This window comes from Sceloporus occidentalis, unplaced genomic scaffold (assembly GCF_023333645.1).
Source record: "Sceloporus occidentalis isolate IW3139 unplaced genomic scaffold, rSceOcc1.0.p SCAF_3, whole genome shotgun sequence".
Classification (NCBI taxonomy): domain Eukaryota; kingdom Metazoa; phylum Chordata; class Lepidosauria; order Squamata; family Phrynosomatidae; genus Sceloporus; species Sceloporus occidentalis.
Genome location: NW_028316983.1, coordinates 208445200 through 208466827, shown reverse-complemented (window position 1 = coordinate 208466827; position 21628 = coordinate 208445200). Strand labels below are relative to the sequence as shown.

At 38.5% G+C, this 21628-nt stretch overlaps 1 protein-coding gene across 10 annotated transcripts in view; it reads left to right on the top strand.

Annotated features, from left to right (window-relative positions):
* The window catches only part of STAU2 (staufen double-stranded RNA binding protein 2), a 205874-nt gene that overhangs the window by 62464 nt on the left and 121782 nt on the right, over positions 1-21628 (top strand). For all 10 annotated transcript variants that reach the window (XR_016280632.1, XR_016280631.1, XM_089517473.1 and 7 more), the window contains 3 exons: positions 9706-9843; positions 13425-13556; positions 16561-16621. Coding sequence is in view for 8 of the 10 variants with exons in the window: in XM_089517473.1 (XP_089373599.1) it covers positions 9706-9843; positions 13425-13556; positions 16561-16621 (331 nt within the window). In the remaining 2 variants the exon portion in view is untranslated. The remainder of the gene's footprint in view (positions 1-9705; positions 9844-13424; positions 13557-16560; positions 16622-21628) is intronic.

Here is a 21628-nt window from a genome sequence, read left to right as displayed (position 1 = left end):
AGCCTTCAGACTAGCCTGAGAGAGCCTGCTTCCTGCTAGCTAGACCACTTTCTTATTGGCTGCTTTTCCCACCACTGCAGCAAGCCTGTAAAAACTTCACAAGCTCATGAGAAAGTGCTGTTGGCTGAGTTGGAAAAAATGACACCAACTATCCACCCACACCCCACTCAGCTGCAGACCACAAGTAGAGCTGCAAATCTGAGGCCATTTCATTTCAGAACAACTATATTAGGGTCACCTCTTGCTGTCTCTATGAAAACCTGGGCAGTAGCATTCTTCAGCAGCTGCAGCTCCTGAACCTACATGGGGAACTTATCAGAACTTGGATTACTTTGGCAAAGTCATTCAAATGACTGTAGTTGGCAGATGAATTTTAGGTGGCCATAAGAAATGCTTGTTGCCAAGGATACTAGATTCTGCAGTGAAAACCTTGAATCAAGGAGTACTCCGAGACTATGTACTGTTCCATCAGAGGAGAACTAGAAACAGGCCCTCTGCCTAATTGTAGGATTCAGGAACCACTTTTTCACAGAGCCTCTTCCTTGTTGGGATTTAACTTCCATTTGACTCTCATCTCATCCAGCCCATTATTGCTTTCATGCAGCAGTCCAGTCTTTGCACAAACTTAAGAAGGTTCCATCTCATCCCACAGAGTAACTGCTATGGATTTAAACAGTAAGCTCCCAGTGCTATTACTGTCTGATAATCCTGAAGGAAGGAGTGGAACCACTGTAATAAATGCTCCTACATCCAACCCCTGAGACATTGCAGGAGGCACCCATGGTAAAATGTAGCAAGAGATCAAGGAAATCAACAGTATTACACTGACCCCATCTCTCCCCTTAGATATATAGTTAACCAGGCTGATTTCTGTACTGTGCTCAGGCCTAAAGCCAGATTGAAATGGGTTAAATAACTCATGTCATCCAGGAATGTCTTCCACTGATCAAGAATGAATGCACGTGAGGCTGATCCGTCAACGCAGGCAGAAGCCACTCCCCTTCTTGGCCATGTGGGGCCTGGGAATAAAGGGCAGTAAACAACAGGCAATAACATTTCAAACCCATTAGCACCAGAAAAGTATTTTGGTATGTTATCCAGTGGAACCAAAACAAAGACAGTACTGTAGTGTGTTTTGGGACTCAATATATCAACTTTTGGGGTGCCTTCAGATTTCTGTATTTGCCCCCTCTATTGCTCATGTTTATTAACCAATTTTGACCAAACTTGATATTTGCACTTAGATTGACATCCCATTGTCATATCAGTTTGGAACTAATTGTATGGGTTTGGGGTTTGGGATCTCCAGCTTTTTCAGCTTTATTGTCATATGGGTTTGGGATCTCCAGCTTTTTGTGAGGAGGGGAATTACTGGTTTTGGTTCATTTTAAATGAAACATGATATGAAATATATTTTAAAGATTATAGGTGCTACTACTCAAACTTTTGTTCCATTCAGATCATAAGCAAAATAATCAACATCAACCCAGGCAAGACCACGTAAATTTCCTAGTACTATATACAATAAAATAACAATTTTAAAAGTTGTACTGCAATTGCCTATAACATTAATGCAATGGTACCTTCTATGTTTCCCTGTGTCCTTTAGGAGTTGCCTTGCAACAGAAAGGGGCATATGAGAGGTGGTGCTTATTTATCTGCTACCAGCTGATTTCCCCCCCTTGAAACATGTTGTTGTCTCTCTCTATTCCCTTCCATATCCGCCTATGGTAATGTTCTGGACTTCCCTTTGCTTTACCATGGGAAAGTTGAGGCAGTGTAGGGGAGGAGAGTTCCTGGGAGAAAACACACGATGGGGAAAGAGCTAAGCACTTAGTTCTGAATCTGTTGTTGACAAAGCCATTTGTCCTATGGCTGTAGTGCATTTACTGCTTTATCCTAAAAAGCAGTGATTCTCTGACTTCTAATTGTAGATAATAACAATGCCATATGTTAAGTATAGCTAACAAATGTATGGCATGAACCCAGACATTATTATTGGGTGTTTTTTAAAATTGTATTTAATTAAGGATAAACATGATTAGAAATTGTAGTCTGTAATAAAATAACATAGAATCCCTTTTTCATGGGTTACATTTGCATTATGGGTCCTATTCACATTAAACATAGATAACAGATATAGAAGAGAGATAGTTACTGCAAACAATAGGTAGGTGTTATAAAGTGTGCTTGCTATAAACCCGTGATGTGGAGTCTGTGGATCCTACTTTAGCCATTTTCTTCCCAAGAGATCTTGTGCCACCAGAATATTCTTATGAAAGGCAGCAGTCCTCACATAAAGTCTTTATGACTTTCATTTCATGAGGAGGTTTGTTTGTTCTATTTTTGCCATTACCATGTTTTGAAAGATGTCTTGTGCTGAGACAGAGTAGTCCAGCTGCATCCAGTTAGATTGTTATGGGCTCATAAAGTTTATAGACAAAGCTGAGCAATAGTCTGGGTCGCAGCAAAGCAAAGCTAGCTGCAGCCTTGTCATCTGCTCGACACTGATGCACCAATCTGGCTATGAAAACAGCACTTGAAAAAGCTAACTGAACCAGATGTTCAGTGGCATATCCAGTCCAAAGAAGTCAGATCACCTCTGAACAGCTGTAAAGCAGCAGTACTGTGGCAGCTCTTAATTTGCAGTGGAGCAGTGGCAGATGGAAGAGGTGCTTACCCTTTTCCCTGCCTGCTGATTTCTTCTTGTAACCCTCCCCCCTCATTTTTTCATTAATAGGATCCTAATCACATATCTGTATATCTTGGGGGAAATTGTCATGGACAGCACATTGCAGGGGCACAGCAACAGCCAGGAATCCCCCCTCTGTTATCCATTGCGCCTGCTGTACATTTGGGGTTGTCTTATGCTTTGATTGTGTATTCCTGCATGGCAGGATGTTGGACTTGATGGCTCTTGAGGTCTCTTCCAACTCTATGCTTCTATGATCTCGAAAGGTTTGTAGTTGTCTGGTGAGTGACAAACCAGTATATCTCTATTTCCAACCCTGTAACACAGAACAAATTGTCAGACCACCTTTGCCTATATTATTCAGAGCAGCAGCACCATCTCCCACATTTTCAATCAATATTACATCCTAGGTGCTCAGTAAAGCTGGAGAGCCAGTCTGGGGTAGTGGTTTGAGTATTGGACTAGGAACTTAGGAGACCATGTTTCAAATCTCTGTTCAGCTATGGAAACCCACTGGGTGACCTTCAGCAAGTCACACTCAGCCTCAAATTGGGCAAGTCACACCTAGCCCTGATAGGTTTGCTTCAGGGTCACCATAAATCAGAAGTTACTGTATTTTCTGGCATATAAGACTACTTTTTAACACAAGAAAATCTTCTCAAAAGTCGGGGGTCATCTTATACGCCAGGTGTCATATTATAGGGCAGATGCTGAAACTTCTGAGCTGGACTGGAGAATCTGTAGTCGCCACATATGGTGGGGGGAGCTCAAAAACGGCTACAGCCGCATCCCTGCCATATGCGGCAATCGTATGAAAGCAGCATCCGCTCTGATAGTCTTGTAGACGGAGGGCTGGCCAGGCAGGGAGAGCTGACCAATCCAAGCAGGCTTTGTATACAACAAGGTTTCCTGCTAAGGACCTGCATGTAATAAGCATTTGAATTTAAATTATCATATTGAAATCAAATCTAATGTTTTTAAAATTTTTATTTGGTGTGCATTGGAAGAGGGGTAGTCTTATACGGTGAGTACATTCCAAACTCTTTATTTCAACTGGAAAAGTTGGGGGTCGTCTTATATGCCCAGTCGTCTTATACGCCGGAAAATACGGTACTTGAAGAAAAACAACAAACACCCTTGATGAGATGGATAGGCCTCTTTATCATGTTTTCCTTTAACTCCTTTAAAATCAGATGAGTATGTGAGAACCAGTCAGCATGATATAGTGGTTTGAGTGTTGCACTACAACTCTTTAGACCAGGGTTACATTCCCTGCTTGGTCATGGAAACCCACTGGGTGACACTGGGCAAGTCATATTCTCTCAACTTCAGAGGCAGACATAGGCAAACCACCTCTAAATAAGTCTTACGAAGAAAACCTTATGATAGGTTCGCTTTAGGGTTGCTATAAGTCAGAAATGACTTGTACAGTGGATGACTCCAGTCCTCAGGTCAAATAAGCAGAGAGACATTCCAAAATAACTGATTTGAAAATAAGATGAACAAATAAACTCTTCCCCAGTTAAATATACCAGTAACCTACATATACCTTGCTGAAGTAGTTTTTGGAGAAGGGGACATCTTGGATACTTAAGGTTACCTTGCCTCTTTGTTATCCAGATAAAATAGAAAATAAAGGCCAAAGATATTTCTTTGAGAGCTGGAAAGCTCCCAGAATGGGAAATTCATATTGACAGATAAATAGCCAGAGTAAAAGCATCAATATAAACTCACTTCTTCAAGAAAATGTACTTGTTCACATGCATTTCTGAAATGCAGCGGTGGAGGTTGGATTTGCCACACTACAACTGCAACTAAATGTCTAATTCAGCAACTAAAAACTTTTATATAAGGGCTACCAGTCTCAAACTGAAGTGCTTCCTCCTCTCCTTTCCTGTGTTCACTTACAGAAGAGCCTCCCTTGGAAAGTTTTAAACCACAATTTTCCTTGTGATATCCTGCAAGTCTATATGGGGCTATTCTGAAATAGCTGCTTAAACTTCCCCCTCCCCACCGCCCAAATCCAATTGTTAGTCCCTACTAGAATAGACTTGTTGAATCTATGAAATTTATGTCAGTGTTGATTTACCAAGTTCCCACTGGGAGAGTGTGACTGCTGTAATTGAGATTAAAAATTGAATTGAGGCCTCAGCCCCATCAGAGTAGTATGATTCATTCCCTGATTCTGAAATTGTTGATAGGAGGCCTGGGAAGCTGAAATAGCATATCCACAGTTAAAATGCTTGCTTGCTTGCTTTTTTATTATTGTTATTTTAGATCTCGCCATCCTCCCAACAGAGAAACCAAGGCTTCTTAAAACATAGATATAACATAAAGTCCAGCTAAAAAGAGCTCTGCTTTCACATGTTAAGAAGCCAAGTCCCATCTAGCAATCCCCTGCTACAATAAGGAAAAGTGGTCTGGACTGAAGGGCTGTACTTTACATCTAAGACATAAGAGTGGAGCTTAGGAAGACAAGTCATGGCCTGGAAAGATATGTCATTATCTAAAGTTTGAACAAAACAAATGATCTATCCATGGTCCTACAGGCATTGTTTATATTTTTCTTGCTTCTCATGAATTCTGGCCCATCGCTGGCTGCTTTCATGTTTGATTGTCTTCCTCCTTCTTTACCCTAATTCACATTGTCCCCTTGGCTGTTACTTGGACCTGCTGACTGCTGCCTCAAAACAAAATATTTTGGCTTATAGGAAATACTTGATGTCTACTGATATTGTTGTTAACTGCCCTCAAGTCAAGCTCGACTCATGGTGACCCTGTGTATGAGATATCTCCAAGACCCTATATCCTCTGCCACTGTGCTCAGGCTCTTCAGGCTCCGCCCTGTGGTCTCTCTGATTAATAATAATAATAATAATAATAATTTATTTCTAGCCCGCCCAATCACAAAGAATCCAGGTGGGTTACAACAATAAAATACATCACATTACAGTGGAGTTAAAAAAAAAAATCAAACCCTAGACCTACCGCCCCCCTATTCCCAGTACTAAAACAGAATTAAACAGTAATAGTATAAAAACATTAAAAATGTTAAAGACATTAAACAAAAAAAATTGGCAGAAAGATAGGCAGGGAAGAATAGACAAATGAGGGGACAAATATCTCTATATCTGGGGAGGGTAACTAAGTTGGAAAGGCCTGCTGGAAGAGATCCATCTTAAGTGCTTTCTTAAAAGCTGTCAGAGTGGGCATGTGACGGATCTCCTCTGGCAGGTTGTTCCATAGTTTTGGAGCAGTAATAGAAAAGGCCCTCTGGGAGACTGATGTTAGCCTAGATTTTTTTGGCTGTAGTAGATTTCATCCAGAGGGCCTTAGTGTGCGGGACGGACAATAGGGAAGAAGGCATTCCTTCAAGTACTCTGGGCCCAAGCCATGTAAGACTTTAAAGGTAATCACCAACACCTTGTACTTTGCCCGGAAACTAATAGGCAGCCAGTGCAGGGACTTCAAGACCGGTGTTATTGGTCATTCCTAGAAGTTCCCGCAATCAATTGATTGAGGCTAACCGTCTGGTGTTTTTTCTTCCCCTCTTCCTACTGCCTCTCACCACTCCTTGCATCATTGTTTTTTCTAGGGAGTGAATTCTCATGATGTGGCCAAAATACAGCAGCCTCAGTTTAATTATTGTTCCAGGCTTGATCTGTTCTAGGCCCCATTTGCTTGTCTTTTTGGCTATCTACAGTATGCTTAGTCCACATCTAGATATATTTGTCTACAGTTCCCAGTCTTTCTGTCATTCCCTATATCAGAAGGGGTTCATGGGAAGTGAAGTCCTAAATATTTGAAGATAATCAACCTGACTGACCTACCAGTTTCAAAACAAAACAAAACAGGAGACAACAAAGGGCCGGTACAGACAGGCCAAAATAAAGCTGCTTTGGGTCACTTTGGAGGTATGCTGTTTCAATGATGCATGCGTCCTAAGAGGCCAGAAGCTGCACCAAAGCTGTGCTCCAGTCCTTAGGACTGGAGCATGGCTTTGGCATGGCTTCTGGCCTCTTAGGACGCATGCATCATTGAAACAGCATACCTCCAAAGTGACCCAAAGCCGCTTTATTTTGGCCTGTCTGTACTGGCCCAAAGATTGAAAAGCATATGTACTCTACCATTAAGCTATGGTTCCTTCCTCCTCAGTCATTGAGATGAGGAAAGATCAATACCTGTCTCTATACTAGAGAAGAGGAGAGCATAAATCTGCATTAATGAGGAGACAAAGTGGCTTTTTATACTGATATTTATCAGATTTCCATACTTCATTCTGAAAGGTCACTTCTTTGTCTTGGAAATAAGGGTGTTTGAGTTTAAAAGAAATGTAAACTCACAAAATTCTTAATTATATTAGCCATTGTTACTTGAGCAAATCTTAAGACCTACTCAAATTTCAATGAATTTCAGATGAATTTCTTTGCTCACACTTTAAAGGAATCACTATTTAGATGTTTTCTGCTGTAACCTTTTGATTTTGAAGAATCTACTGAAATGCCAGGTTCTGGTTGCCTTACAATTATCCTGTCTATAAGAGCTTTTGAATTGTAACCGACCCATCCATCAAAACTGGGTTTTTTTTTCTGTTACAGGATATTAGTTTGCTTTCCAGAACTTTAATGAAGCTTCTTTCTGAGCCTCCTAAATTCCTGTGAGCTCAGATTTCTTAAATGGAGTGTTTATTCCTGGTGGCAGTGGATTTATTGCTGCTTGTAGGATTCACGAGCTTCAGTCTTGAGGGCTGGTCCTCCTGATCTGTGTATTCATCTGAAATTCCTCCTAAAAGTTTGGGGGTGGGTAGGCTAGAGTTAGCTTATCTGCATTAAATCTGATCGAACTCAGGTGTTGTACAAGTCAGCCATATGCCATGCCCTATATAATTTGTGAAACATTACCACTTAGGCTCAGCATCATAAAAAATCTCTTTAGTCTGTCATCTTTGCAATAGATTATGTAAGTGTCCTTCCTTTCCTTCATTTTATTTTATTGGGATTGGTAGGGGGTGGGTCAGGATGAAAATAATTATGTACTAAAGCAGTTAAAACTATTTGACCATGAGTGATATTTCCTCACACCTTCTTAAGTCACATTCAGCAGGGCAACACAAACCTCGATCTTCCAGAACTCCAGCGTTTTTAGCAATGAATTACAATTTTTAAAAAAGCCCAATGTATTCACTTTAAGCTTAATTAGGTTTACTGAAGTTGATGGGATACATGAATCTTCAATTTACTGCACAAATAATTTATATGAGTAGATTATAATATATTGCTATGAAATAACCCATATTAATAAAATAATTGTTTGCACCATAAAGAAAGATTTTCAATATTCACATCATTGTTATTCTTTTGTTTATATGTACTTTACCTATCATATTAATTGTATTCATGATTTACAGCATGATGTAGTGGTTTGAGTGTTGGACTATGACTCTTAAAATCAGGGTCTGAATCCCCATTCAGTCATTGGGTGACCTTGGGCAAGTCATAGTTTCTCAGCTTCAGAGGACAGCAAAGGCAAATCCCCTTTGAACAAAGACTTTCCAACAAAATCCAGTGATAGGTTTGCCTTAGAGTTGCCATAAGTCAGAAATGACTTGTTGGCCGACAACAATAACAAAGATAACCTATGTTACTGAAGAGAGAAATTGTGTGTGTGTTTGTGTCTGTGCACAGTTTTTACTGCTTTTTAATATTTTATAGCATAATGGCCTGTACCCAAACACAGTAAATTTAAATGATTAAGTGGTTTAAATTTAACAACTTTGGTTTAGTTGCTGTGCAGATCAGTGAATATGTCTCACTTTTTAATGCAAACTTTATGTATATTTCACTTATAAATTCTTCTTTACCATTGTAGCATAAGACCTAAATGCATAGTATGTTTCTTAATTTCCCTGCACATCTTACTCCCATCTTACATTTCTTTGCTATCAGTGTTGATAGCCATCTGCTCCAAGCAAGCATTTTCCTTACACTTAATTTGTCATGGGGGATACTTTATATAGACTCTCTAGGGGTGGAGGGATGGGTGTCAACCTATCTTTCAATCTTGTCTTGTTGTGTAATGTTAGGAAATTTGATCTCTCTGACCGTTCTCCTTTCCCTTCTGTATAAATGGTCCAGTAAAATTGACTAAACCCACAGAATTGTTGCAATGATTTAAATGGATAAAGCATATCAGACCAAATGTATCCCAGACTGCATTCAAATGTAGATCAATTAAATGGGTTTAAATGTAGATCATTTTGGGGGGGGGGGGGGGGGACAGGAATCCAGGAACAAGAAAGTCCTTTTTCTTGGTGCAAAGCTAGGAAATTACACTAAGTATGGAAATCTGCTATTAGAAATAACTTGGAAAAGTGGTTCTGTAATTGTTTTGACCACATTTTAGTGGACTTTGAAAAAGGAGTATGTGAACAAAGTACTATAAATCAGTTAACTCAGGACTTGCGCCTTGGGAGGGAGGCTGTTGCTTTAGCTACCATGCTGTGCCAAGTGAGTTACTCTGTATATTTCCTCCCCAAAAATTACATGAAGATCTGCAGTTGCCAAGTCAGTGATGGTGAGTACCAAGTACCAGTGGTGGATTCATTTAATTACATTTCCTCTCTAGCTTTTTAGTGAAGATCCTGGTGAGGCATGCCTTAGACACTATTTGCAGCTTAACTTCCTAGGAATCCATTTTTACCTAGATTCTCTAATGTCTTTCTTGTCTGATGTGTATGTTACTGAATTCTGTGATTGTCCCAATATAGTATGATAGTAGTGCTCACAAAGAAATAAGCAAGTCTGTAAGCGAGATGTGCACTAGATTTCCCTTGTGGGACTGTGTTTTCTAGTTATGTCTTCTGTAGTAATTCTTTCAGGAGTCACCACTTGGATTTAAACATTTAATGGCAGAAGTGGAACTAGTGAGAAACCTTGTTATTAAGGAGATATATTTTATAAGTCTTCATGAGGCATGGCAACAAACATACCTACTTCATTTCCAATTTACTTTAGACTGGACCAGAATATGGTCAAGGAATGAACCCCATCAGCCGTCTGGCTCAGATTCAGCAAGCCAAACGAGAAAAGGAACCAGAGTATCTTCTTCTTTCTGAAAAAGGAATGCCTCGTCGCCGGGAGTTTGTTATGCAGGTACCCCCAAGTTGTTATTTTCCAAATGAATATTTTAATTTTTTCTCTGAGCAGGTTAAAGGGGGGGGGGGGGGAGATAAATCCAAGGAGCATACTCATTTAATTACTTGTTCTTCCTATGCAAGCTAAAGAAGCGAATAGCAATAGGGTATGAATCTTTTTTGCTTTATGAAATTATGTTCAAATCACAAGAAGTAAAGGTATCAGGTTTTTTCCCAGCTGCAAATATTCAGCCAGTTGTAACAAACATATCACCCATCTTTTATGTGAAATTTGTTCCCTGTAGTTATGTAATTATGAAAGCCAGCATGGTATAATGATAGAATCTTGGACTAGGATTCTGGAGACCAGGTTTCAAATCCCCACTCAGCCATAGAAACCCACAGGGCAACTTTGGGCAAGTCTTTATCATTATTAATTATCAGTTGTCTCATGTATTTCATTTATTTGTTTGTATCTATTCAGCTACAGTATCCTTAAAAAGATGAATTGCAGAGACAAACCATAATGTAGTTAATATTGGTATAACAAATATTATAGTTTTGGTATAAATACTATAAACATCCAGAAATACAGTTGTTGTTGTTTTTCAAATATTTTAAACATTGCCTTATATTTACTCATCAATAAGTCTCACCTCAGTGGATATTCTAAATAAGATTAGAACTATAAGATAAATAAATAGGGCTAAAAACTGTGCATGTACAGACTTCCAACAATTATTTTTATTTTTGGTTTTGTGTCTGCACTGTATCAGCACACACTTTATATATATGAAGTATCTGGAAATATAGTAATATATAAGCATTTGTATAGCACTAGTGATTTTTGTTGATTTGTTCATGATGATGGGATGAGTTCTCTTCTTCATGTCTATGGAAAGGATCCTGAGACAGTGGAAGCCTGTCCTTGAGCAGCTCTTTCTTAAACCAGTGTCTCCTTATGAAAAATATTTTTAAAATTTCATGCCCCTGCTTAAACCTACCTTTACCAACAATTTTATTTTGAATATTGGGACTAAAAACAAATCACTCGGCTTGTATATTTTAGAGAATAAAATTGATTTCTTCCCCTGTTTTTCCCATTAAGGTGCACTTCTGTTATGTATATATATATCTATAAAAAGCAAACGATAGGACTCCCCTCCCCCCAAATTTTCCAAATAAAAATTATTCTATAATGTTGACTGAGGGGATTTTTTTTTAAAAAAAAAATAGCAGATGTCTCTGCAATTCTGAAATGCACCACTGGTTAAGAATACTATTGGAGTTCCCCAAGTCCCTGGAACAGATTTTTAAGGGTACAGAGAACAAGAAGTTAGAAGATAAAACACTGGAAATTCTGTCTCCCTATTTTCCAACAGGCACTTCCTGTAAATAGAACTTCTGTCAATAGGACATCAGTTAGAATCCAGTCTTCATCTTCGCCATCATCTCCCCCCTTTTCCTTCTTTTCATTCTAACAAAAAATAGTGTTCTTTTATTCCAGCTGGTATCAGAAAGATGTTTTTCATAAATAAGCCACATAGGAGTGATGTGAGGTGGGGCAATTTCCATTTCAGTCATGGTGGAGGACTGAAGTGATAAGCTTTCCTTCTGTTTGTGTTGCTTTCCCAGTAAGAATTAGTCGACTTCTGCACCAATAATTATTTAAATAAAAACAATTTACAAAGCTACATGTCATATTGAGAGAACCTTTTCTGTGGCTCTGAGGACATAATCCAGGCAAAGTTTAGCACTCTTGGGTTCTGTCAATTTCAATGGGGAAATTAAGCATGTGTTTGAATTTCTCTCATTAAAATTTTCAAGACTTAAAATACTTCACTTACTTGAATGCTTTTGCTTTTAGTTCATTTATTTTAGTGGTTATAAATAAACTTTATAGCTAAGTCATATGATACTCTTTCCAAAATGTTCGCACAAAAGATCATGTCACATTAGACAAAGACCCAGTAGATTTATTATGGCTGTCAAAAACCTATCAGAGTTAAATGTCTTTTGTATAAAGTTTTAAACCATGTTTTCATTTGTCTTAATTGAATGTGGAAGTAAAGTATCCAGAGATAATATGTTCATTTTTATCTGTCACAGAAAGAGCAAGTTTAGATGTGATGAAATGGATCCATTACTTAGGCTGACCGTTAGATAAACAGAGGAAAATCTCTGATGACATTAGTCGGTGTTCTGTTCCCAAGTTAATTTTGGAAAGCCCTTTCTTTGTAGTCAGACATTTAGTCCTTGATAGAGTTTACAATAATACCTAAAGCTTCTTTGCAGCCTGAGAAATAGCAGTTCATTCATTATGCAATGAATTTTCACCTCATTATAGTTTACCGAAAACATTTATGGTGCAATCCTATACATGTCTACTCATAGTTACCTATACTGAGTTCTGTGGGACTTCCTCTTGGGTGGGTATGTATACAAGTGCAGTGTTAATTTCCTAGCAATTCATTTGCTGAAAAGCTCATGACTAGATATTCTGTTTGATTATATTTATGCTTTCACAATGTTTCAATAATTTATGTAAAAATGCACTATTTTCCTAAATTATGACATACAGTAGATTCTCAGTTTTATTTAACAGAAAAAAGGGTATTCTTGCTTATTTTTAAAAAATATTTGAATGTGTTATTCACAGAAAACAACTGCATTTTCATCCATGCAAACTATACTTTTGAGAACATCCATCACATTAATACAAATTCTAGAATGGGACTTGATACTATTTTTTCTCTAATTTTCCTCCCATTTTTATCTACATAACGGCTGTGTAATAAGTTGAGACAAGCCCTCTTCAGGCATTCTATTTCTTCACACAGAAGGAGGGGAAATATTGGAAAGTCATGCCTCCTTGTTACATCACCTTCCCCCATTTGTACACTGCTGTATACGGTGCAGAAGAAGTCGTCAAATAGGGATTCCCCCCCCCTACTCATTCTTACATGATTGAGAACTCTGATCTTCAAGGATTTTAATCAAATGGGAGGGGGTTCCACAAGTGATGGAGACTTCTCACATCACATGTTTCCCCTTCAGCTAGTGGAGGACTGCAAAGGAAAGGTGATGCTGGACAGGTAGAGTTTGCCAGCATGCCCAGTGCCACTTCATGTGATTTTTAAATGTATGCAGAAGGAACATCTGAACAGGGCTACAAACATCCTCACTTGAACAGATGTTTGAACACATTTCTTTTGTCTGAGCCTAAGAGTTTATTTGCTATTCCACACTAGCTGAATTAAAAAAAATAGGATGGGAACTTCAAATATATGTTCTTAGCTCTGTGTCACTCAGAATCTTCAGATCTGTTTTCATACATATGTATATTATTATACTGTCTCTTCTCCCTAATCTCAGACTACCACCACAATTCCTTGACTTCTTTCTGATTTGAGAAGTGTAATTTGCTCTGGAATCACAATTAAGAAGCATACAGTCATATAACAAATAACTGCACATGCAAACAAACAAATCTGCAGCTTTGTATTAGCTTGTGGCTAAACAAGCAAAAACTAAGTGGTCAATAGTATTACGTAGTGTATCCATGTTTGAACATTCATACTTTGTTTTCCATTTTGCTAGATTAAAGTAGGAAATGATATTACATCAGGAACAGGTCCAAACAAGAAAATAGCAAAAAGAAATGCAGCAGAAGCTATGTTGCTACAGCTTGGCTATAAAGCCTCTTCTCCACTTCAAGAGCAGCCAGATAAGGTAAGAATTTAAATTACTACAGAAGGAGAAATGCACCAGACTCCCTTAACCCATTATTCTTTGGCAGTATAAGACCTTGATTATCTAATCTTATTGCTGCCAATAACACTGCTCCCTGTAAAAAAACCTTGTTGTTCCTATATTTAGCTGTCATTTTCGGTGACCTAAACGTGGTTGCATTAATTTGAGCAAAGGCAAAATGTAGTTACATGACCTCAGTTTCAGGCAAATACTTATTTTTTTAATTCTCTGTGAACTCATCTGTATTTATTCCACTTTGGCACAATGTGTCCTATTTTAAGAGTAGGTTCTGTATGTGGTCCTCCAAGACAATTATTTGGGGTCCCTATAAAAGTACCCACACACCCTACATGAGTTTTGTAGAGGTGTAATATTTGCTTGGTACATGGTGGCTCAGTGGTTAAGACACTGACTCTGATGATTGCAAGATTGGCAGGTCGGCAGTTCAAGGCCCAAGTGCCATGGGACAGAATAATAATAATAACAACAACAACAATATGTTTTATTTTTATACCGCTTTTCCGAGGTGATCAAAGCGGTTCACAGAATCAATAAAAATTAACACATCATAAAAACAACCTCAAAAAAACCCCAATAAAAATAGAACAACATGCAATAAAGACAAGCAAGATGGTGGTCGGGAGGAGGGCTTGTCTTCTTAGCAGGCAGAGGCCTGTTGTTGCTGGCCTGCTTCTCTCCCCCTCAAGATGGTGGTCGGGAGGAGGGCTTTACTTCTTAGCAGGCAGAGGCCTGTTGTTGCTGGCCTGCTTCTCTCCTCCTCAAGATGGTGGTCCTCTCCCAGCTTCCGCCAATCTAGCAGCTCGAAAGCATGTAAAAGTGCAAGTAGATAAATAGGTGCTACTTTGGTGGGAAGGTAACAGTGTTCCATGCAGTCATGCTGGCCACATGAGTCGTCGTTTGACTGAGTAATGGACATGAGCACCACACTCTACTTGACTAGACTACGGTAAATGGACAGACATGACTAGACACTCTTGTCAAAGGGAAACCTTTACCTTTAAATATTTGCTTCCTAAGGGCCAAGCATCTGGGAAGTTCATAATTCTTCTGTATTTCATGCCATGGAGACATTCACCTTATTTAGGGTTCTGAGAGCCTTCCTTTAGCCTTCCTTCTGTTATTGTACAGCATTTTGCCAAAATCTTGTAAGAAAAGATAATAAAAGGAATCATCCAAAGTCTTGTGGAAGGTCAGATAGTGATAACTGTAGCCTGGAGAGCTTCTGAGAAGATTTTCTGTTGCAAATTCATAGATTTCTTTGAGTAGATGTATCATGTAATTAAATTATTCATAGATGATTAATCAGTATATTAAATTTTCTGATATTTGCATACAGGTAAAACAATTGTTCTGAAAGGAAAAACCATGCATTCTTTGTTTTCAGTGCTGAAAATAATGATAGGAGGCATAACCTTAGAAAAACTATGTGAGAGATGGTGATTGCCATCTGTAGTTTTCATTAGTAATTTTGCAAGAATAATGTATTTTTAAAAAACATTTCTTCTGGTATTTCTAATCAGAGGCTCCTCTTTTGTAAATTAAAAAACTCTTCAATCAATCAATCTGGGATAAAACTACAAGAACAAGAGTCAGCTTGGTTAGTCACTGGATGCTCCAGGACTAGCCACATAACACCTATTTTGCAAGATCTTCATTGGCTGCCCATTCGCTTCCGAGCCCAATACAAGGTGTTGGTTATTACCTATAAAGCCCTAAATGGCTTGGGCCCAGAGTACTTGGAGGACCGCCTCTCCCCATATAATCCGCCCTGCACTCTCCGATCAGCCGGGAAGCAATTGTTGAGGGTTCCTGATACGAAGTACACCGTGACTGCACAGAGGGCGTTTTCCAACTCGGCCCCGCAGCTTTGGAACTCTCTTCCCAGCGAGCTCCGTTCGGTTACCTCCCTTGACCTGTTCAGGAAGAAGCTGAAGACCTTCCTCTTCCAACAGGCTTTCCCCCAGACGCTGTGATTTCTGCTCTCTCCCCGTTACACTAGCATTTTAAGCTAGTTATTGTTGTGGTTTTTAACCTTATAATTTTCATCTTGTTTTTAATACTCTGATGTATTATCATCAATTTTTTATGTGGATGCTGTTTGTAAATTTGAACATTGTGTAGTACCTTTGTTGTAACCCGCTTTGATCTCTTTGGAAAAGCGGGCTATAAATAAACAGTATTATTATTATTATTATTATTCTATTTTAGAAAAAGGAGGAGGCACAAGGGAGTTTTATAACAAGCCATGGTTTTGAATATGAAAGTAGAAGGAGGTTTTTCTCCCTCTTTAATGTTTATTTTCTTTGTATGCCAGTATTTTATAAGAAACTACACAACAGTGTATAACTGATGAAATTTTAAAATACAACAGAATCATAAAAGAATGAAAAGCAACAATAAATGATCAAAACATTAAATTACAAGGGAGAGTCAGCCAATGAAACTTATTGGCAGAAAACTCAGGAGAGCCAATATATAGTATTTCCTGCAGTACATAATAAATTGATTAAATGTGTTATCACACAGTGTAGTTATTATCATTATGTTAGATGAGCATTAGGCTAGTTTATAGAAGGAAGGTCTGTCGTAATGATGGCTGTATATAGGACCTTCAGAGTGCTTCTGAGTACCAGTCGCTGTGGAGAAATGACAGGAGTGTTGTGTCTTCAGGACCTGTTTGTGGAAAGGAATAAGATGCTAGACTAGACATACCTTTAGTATGCTCGTGCATGGCTGTTCTTACATTTTTGTGTTCTGTCTGCTTATGTTTCATTTCCTCTAGTTCTTTATCCTTATGACCTAGAACCTCTGTGCTTTATTAGTACTTTATCTTTTCTGCCATGGGTTCATCTTGTTGATTAAACGTTACAACTTTACTTTCATATCATCTCCTGTGTACCTTTTAATATTTTTTCATAGCATTTCCATGTTTTACTAAGTCTCTTCTGTTCTTGTTTGTCAGTCAGGAGAGATCAAGGGTTGGAATGGCCAAAATGTTGGATATCCTGAACCAACAAGTAACAGTAAGTACTACTTCATTAATCTTTGTTTTTCTCTAACCTTCTGCTTAGCATTTTCTTTATCTAATACCATTATTTTAAAATGCTAGTGCATAATGTAAATTTACTTACAGTGAGATAGACCCCATTCAGCACAAGTTTAATTTAGTAATATATGTTGGGGATGTGTGTCAGGCTTTGGAGGAGTGATATATAGATAATAGATATAGATACACCATCTAGTGTAGAAAGCTGCAGCTTTGTTTTGCTTGTTAAATGATATCTTAGAACATTTTCTTTTCTCATTTAAAATACATTATGTACTGTGCCAAATGATCAATTATGTTTACTTTGATAAATGTATTTATTCTGCCTTCACTGTGGCTGACCTTGTTGCTGCTGCTGTTGTAATTGTTGTTCATTGCTACATCAGCTTCGACTAACAACTTTGCTGTTTGAAACCCATGAATGAGACTGCCAGGAGCCTCAATAATCAATAGCCCTTCTCAGATCTTGCAAACATAGGAATTGAATCAATCCATCTGTAATAGAGTCTTCCTCTTTTCTTGTTGCCTTCTATTTTACTAAGCATTATCTTTTCCAATGAATCATGTTGCTCAAAATACAGTAGCTTCAATTTATTCATTTTGGCTTCTAATGAGAATTCAGACTTGAACTCTAAAATGACTGAAATAATGTCTGATGGATATAAAACAGGAAGAGGGTTTAGACACTGAAGAAATACCACTGCACTTTCTTCCTGCCTTTGCACTTTCTTCCTTGACCATCCTTAGTACAGTAATAGTTCCAAGTCTGACACATTGTAAACTGCTGAGAGAGTGCTTAGTTCACTATGAAGCTGTATAGTAATGTAAAGTGCTATTTCCTTTGCAAGTCCATGATATTTTTAGTTCAGTTAGAACTAAGTATGGTGTCTTCCCACATAATTTAAATTGTTAATGTTCTTTCCTCCTATCTTTACTCTTATTCCTTTGAGACAAAACCTGCTCTTCATATGATATTTTCTGCATACAAATTGAGCAAGTAGGGGGATCATATTCAGCCTTGCCTGACCCCTTTCCTAATTCGGAACCATTCTGTTTCTCCACATTGTATTCTTTCAGTTGCCTCTTGTTCTAAGCACAGATTTCTCTTCAGGACTATCAAATGTACTGGCACTCCCATGTCATTTCCTATTAGAAGATTAATATTGTCAACATAAATGCTTAATATATTTATTTGGAATAGCCAATTTATACAAAATGAACATATAGCTGTAATATAGGAAGATGTATATATGTAAATTAACACACTATATTTTTCCTTTTAAACTAATAAAATTTAATTTTTAAAAAAAAGAATGTTCGAAAGCTTTTCATGATCTGTGCAGCCAAAGGCTTTGCTATAATCTATAAAGGACATGCTGATTTTCTTTTGGAATGCCTTGATGCACTCCACTAGCCATTGTGTGTTTGCTATATTATGCCTAGTGCCTCTACTTTCCTGAACCCCACTTGCACCTCTGGGATTTCTCTCTCCACATATGATTGGAGTCTATGATGCAGAATTTTAAGTATAATTTTACTTGCATGGGAAATTTATGCTATGTTCCTATAATTGCTGCAGTCTTTTGTGTCTGGTATTTTGTGGATGGGGATGAATATTGAACATTTCCAGTCTGTTGGCCACCATTTTGTTTTCCATATTTGTTGGCATATTTTAGTTAACACTGGAGTTGATACTGTCTGTTTGGAATGTATCATTTCAATTGGAATATCATCTCTTCCTAGTGATTTATTTTTCCCAATTTCTCTTACTGCAGGTTCTGCCTCACTTTCTAGAATCTCATTGTTCAAATTGAACTAAAAAAGTTAGACAGTTCTTGTCTTTGATTTAGGAAAATGTCATCTGTCATATTTGTCAGTATTTGCATTTTATTGTTAACTGTAGATTAACTTTTAAATTGAGTTTTATTATTAAATAAAAGACTCTATCAACTTGTTGGAGTCTTTGGTGTGGATCTAGATTTAGTCATAGTAGAAATCAATTATAACCTCGGGGTTGTAAGCCGTACTGGGAGGACGGTGGGATATAAATAAACATAATATCTAGATCAAGGGAAGTAATCGTGCCACTCTATTCTGCTCTGGTCAGGCCCCACCTGGAATATTGTGTCCAGTTCTGGGCACCACAATTTAAAAAGGATGTTAAGAAACTGGAGCGTGTCCAAAGGAGGGTGACTAAAATGGTGAAGGGTCTGGAAACCATGTCCTATGAGGAATGACTTAAGGAACTGGGGATGTTTAGCCTGGAGAAGAGAAGGTTAAGGGGTGATATGATAGCCCTGTTTAAATACTTGAAGGGATGTCATATTGAGGAGGGAGCTAGTTTGTTTTCTGCTGCTCCAGAGACTAGGACCTGGAACAATGGATGCAAGCTACAGGAAAAGAGATTCCACCTCAACATTAGGAGGAACATCCTGACAGTAAGGGCTGTTCAACAGTGGAACAAACTCCTTGGAGTGTAGTGGAGTCTCCTTCCTTAGAGACTCCACACCCTATGCTTTTCCCTAGGAATTGTCCTTGAGTTTTAGCAGGATTAAGCTCATTATCAGCACAGCTGGTTATATAAGACACTCTGAGAGCAGTTCAAGCTCATTGCATCTTTTAAATTGAGCAAAGTCACATTGTTTGCTAAGGTGCTATTATACTTTTTATATTTTTACAGGCCACTGAGGAAGACGTAGGTCGAAACGTGTCTGGCCTTTTGTTTTATAAATAATTTAGAATATAATTTCAAAGTATTTTGGATATTTTATTCACCCTTAGCATTTTAAATCTATTTTTACCCTTTTAGAGATTACATTGTTTTTCTGCTCCAGGGTGTTGTTATTCTTTTTTAGTATTTACCAGAACCCTTTGGTGGTTGTGTTTTGTTATATCTTTGGGGGTTTTTTTGGTTACAGGGACTTTGTTTTGTTTTGTTCAAGTTCAAGCCAGAAAGTGTGAACTGTTGTACCAATGTTCTTACTGTGCACTGGTGTAGGGATGGGGGAAAGGACCAGTACTATTGCTGCACATAATCTTTTTTATCACCTGCCTCTGAATCAGTTATATATGTGCAACACGTGGTGAGCTGCACTATTACCCATCTCACCATCAACCCATTGCATTTCTTGTGAAGCAAAATGATGATCAACATGGGGTGTCACCAACAACACAATGGATTTAATCATAATGTTAACAAACTGCCAAGTCCACCAGGAGCAATGGAGAAAGGGGGAGAAAGGGAGATTCATTATCATACTGTGGCAACTTATCACAGGATACACCAATGTGCAGTATGGGCAGTTGATCACTTGTGCAGTTGAGTGGATGGTTGCACTGCCAGTTGCACAGGGCATCAAACGGGCTGGCATATGAGCAGGATGAAGGAGGCAACTGGTGGCTGCTGGTGCCGCATCTTTGCACATGTGCACATGTGTTTTTGGGTGGAAGAGAATAATAATAATGGTGTGGCACAATTTGTATCTGCGAATGTATTGTTTTGGCTAGTACATCTTGGCAGAAGAAGGGGAGTGTTGTGTACTTCCTGTAGCTGTTCAGCCCATTGTGGGAACTGGCATTGCAGGCGGTAGGTTCTCCCTATGGATTGGGAAAACCTGAATGTAAGTTGGCTTTTTTTCTCCATCTGCTCAAGCCCCTAGTCAACTGACCTGAGGATTTTTCACAGCTAAGTTATTCAGCATCTGGTTCTAAAAAAGAAAAAGAAAAAGAAGTCCCTGCTTCTTCTGAGAGACTTTCAAAATGTACCATCTTTACCTCTAAATCTCTTCCTGCTTCTGCCTAATTCCTATCTTCATAGTTTTATTTTCTGCTTGTCTTTCCTCGTTTCTGTGGTTATCTGTGGTCTTTAAGATTTAAAGGTTGGCATTTTTCATCCAGTTATCTTTCCTGACATCAAGCACTAGACAAACCATACTAACACAGATAAAGAAGTTACCCCACAATTCCTGTACCACATGTGTGCCCATACACAGAGTTTTAAAGTAACTTTGAAATTGTGATTTCTGAACCAATTTGCTTTATGTTGTTAGTAGCTGAGAGGAGTATATTTACTTTGGTGCCTATGTAGGTACCAATTTATGGCTCATCCCATCTCGAAACAGCTAATCCTGTTGAAGCTGGTTTTATGAGTGCAGAAGAGGAGTTTTTATGCATCAGCTGAGGAGTGGCTATTAGTGTATGATTACCGAGATTAGTTAGGCATGTCCCTATGTGTCACAGCCATTTTTAGAAATGAAACCAATAGATATCAGCAGTTAATGTAAATATATTTATGTAAGAGCCAGTGTGGAGTAATGGCCATGGAAACCCACTGGGTATTCTTGGGCAAGTCACACTCTTTCAGCCTTAGGGAACGGCAGCGGCCAAACCCCCTCTGAAAAAATCCTGCCAAGAACACCCCCTAATAGGTTTGTTTTAGGGTTTCCCTAAGTCAGAAATGACATGAAGGCACACAACAACTAAACATTGTCTTCCAAATATACATTACCCAGTTTATAGATGGAAAGGGGGATTTTCAGGATGTATTTGTGAGCAGAAGGACAATGTTTTTCCCCCGACTATTTATTCTTTGTGGCAACTCCCTGATTGCTTTTTCTGTCTGGTTTCAGAGTCCAGCAGAAAGGGAAACAAAGTCAAAATGGCCATCTGTTGGGGATGCTTTGATTTGGATTTCCTGCATGGCATGGGGTTGGACTGGATGGCCCTTGCGGTCTCTTCCAACTCTATGATTCTAAGTAGTGAATCATCCCCTGTCCATCCATAGAGCCAGACTTCCCCATATGTGTCCACAAATCTGCCTCTCTGCCTCAAGAACTCTGTATTGAGTCCTACAATGAGGGTTCTCAAGGAGCAAGTTGCCTACCATGCAGCAGTTAACATTCCTAGTATTATCTCTGATCACTCCAAAAACACTTGATCAGATAGTACTTTGTGGATATTGGCTTAACAGCAAATATTGAACAAA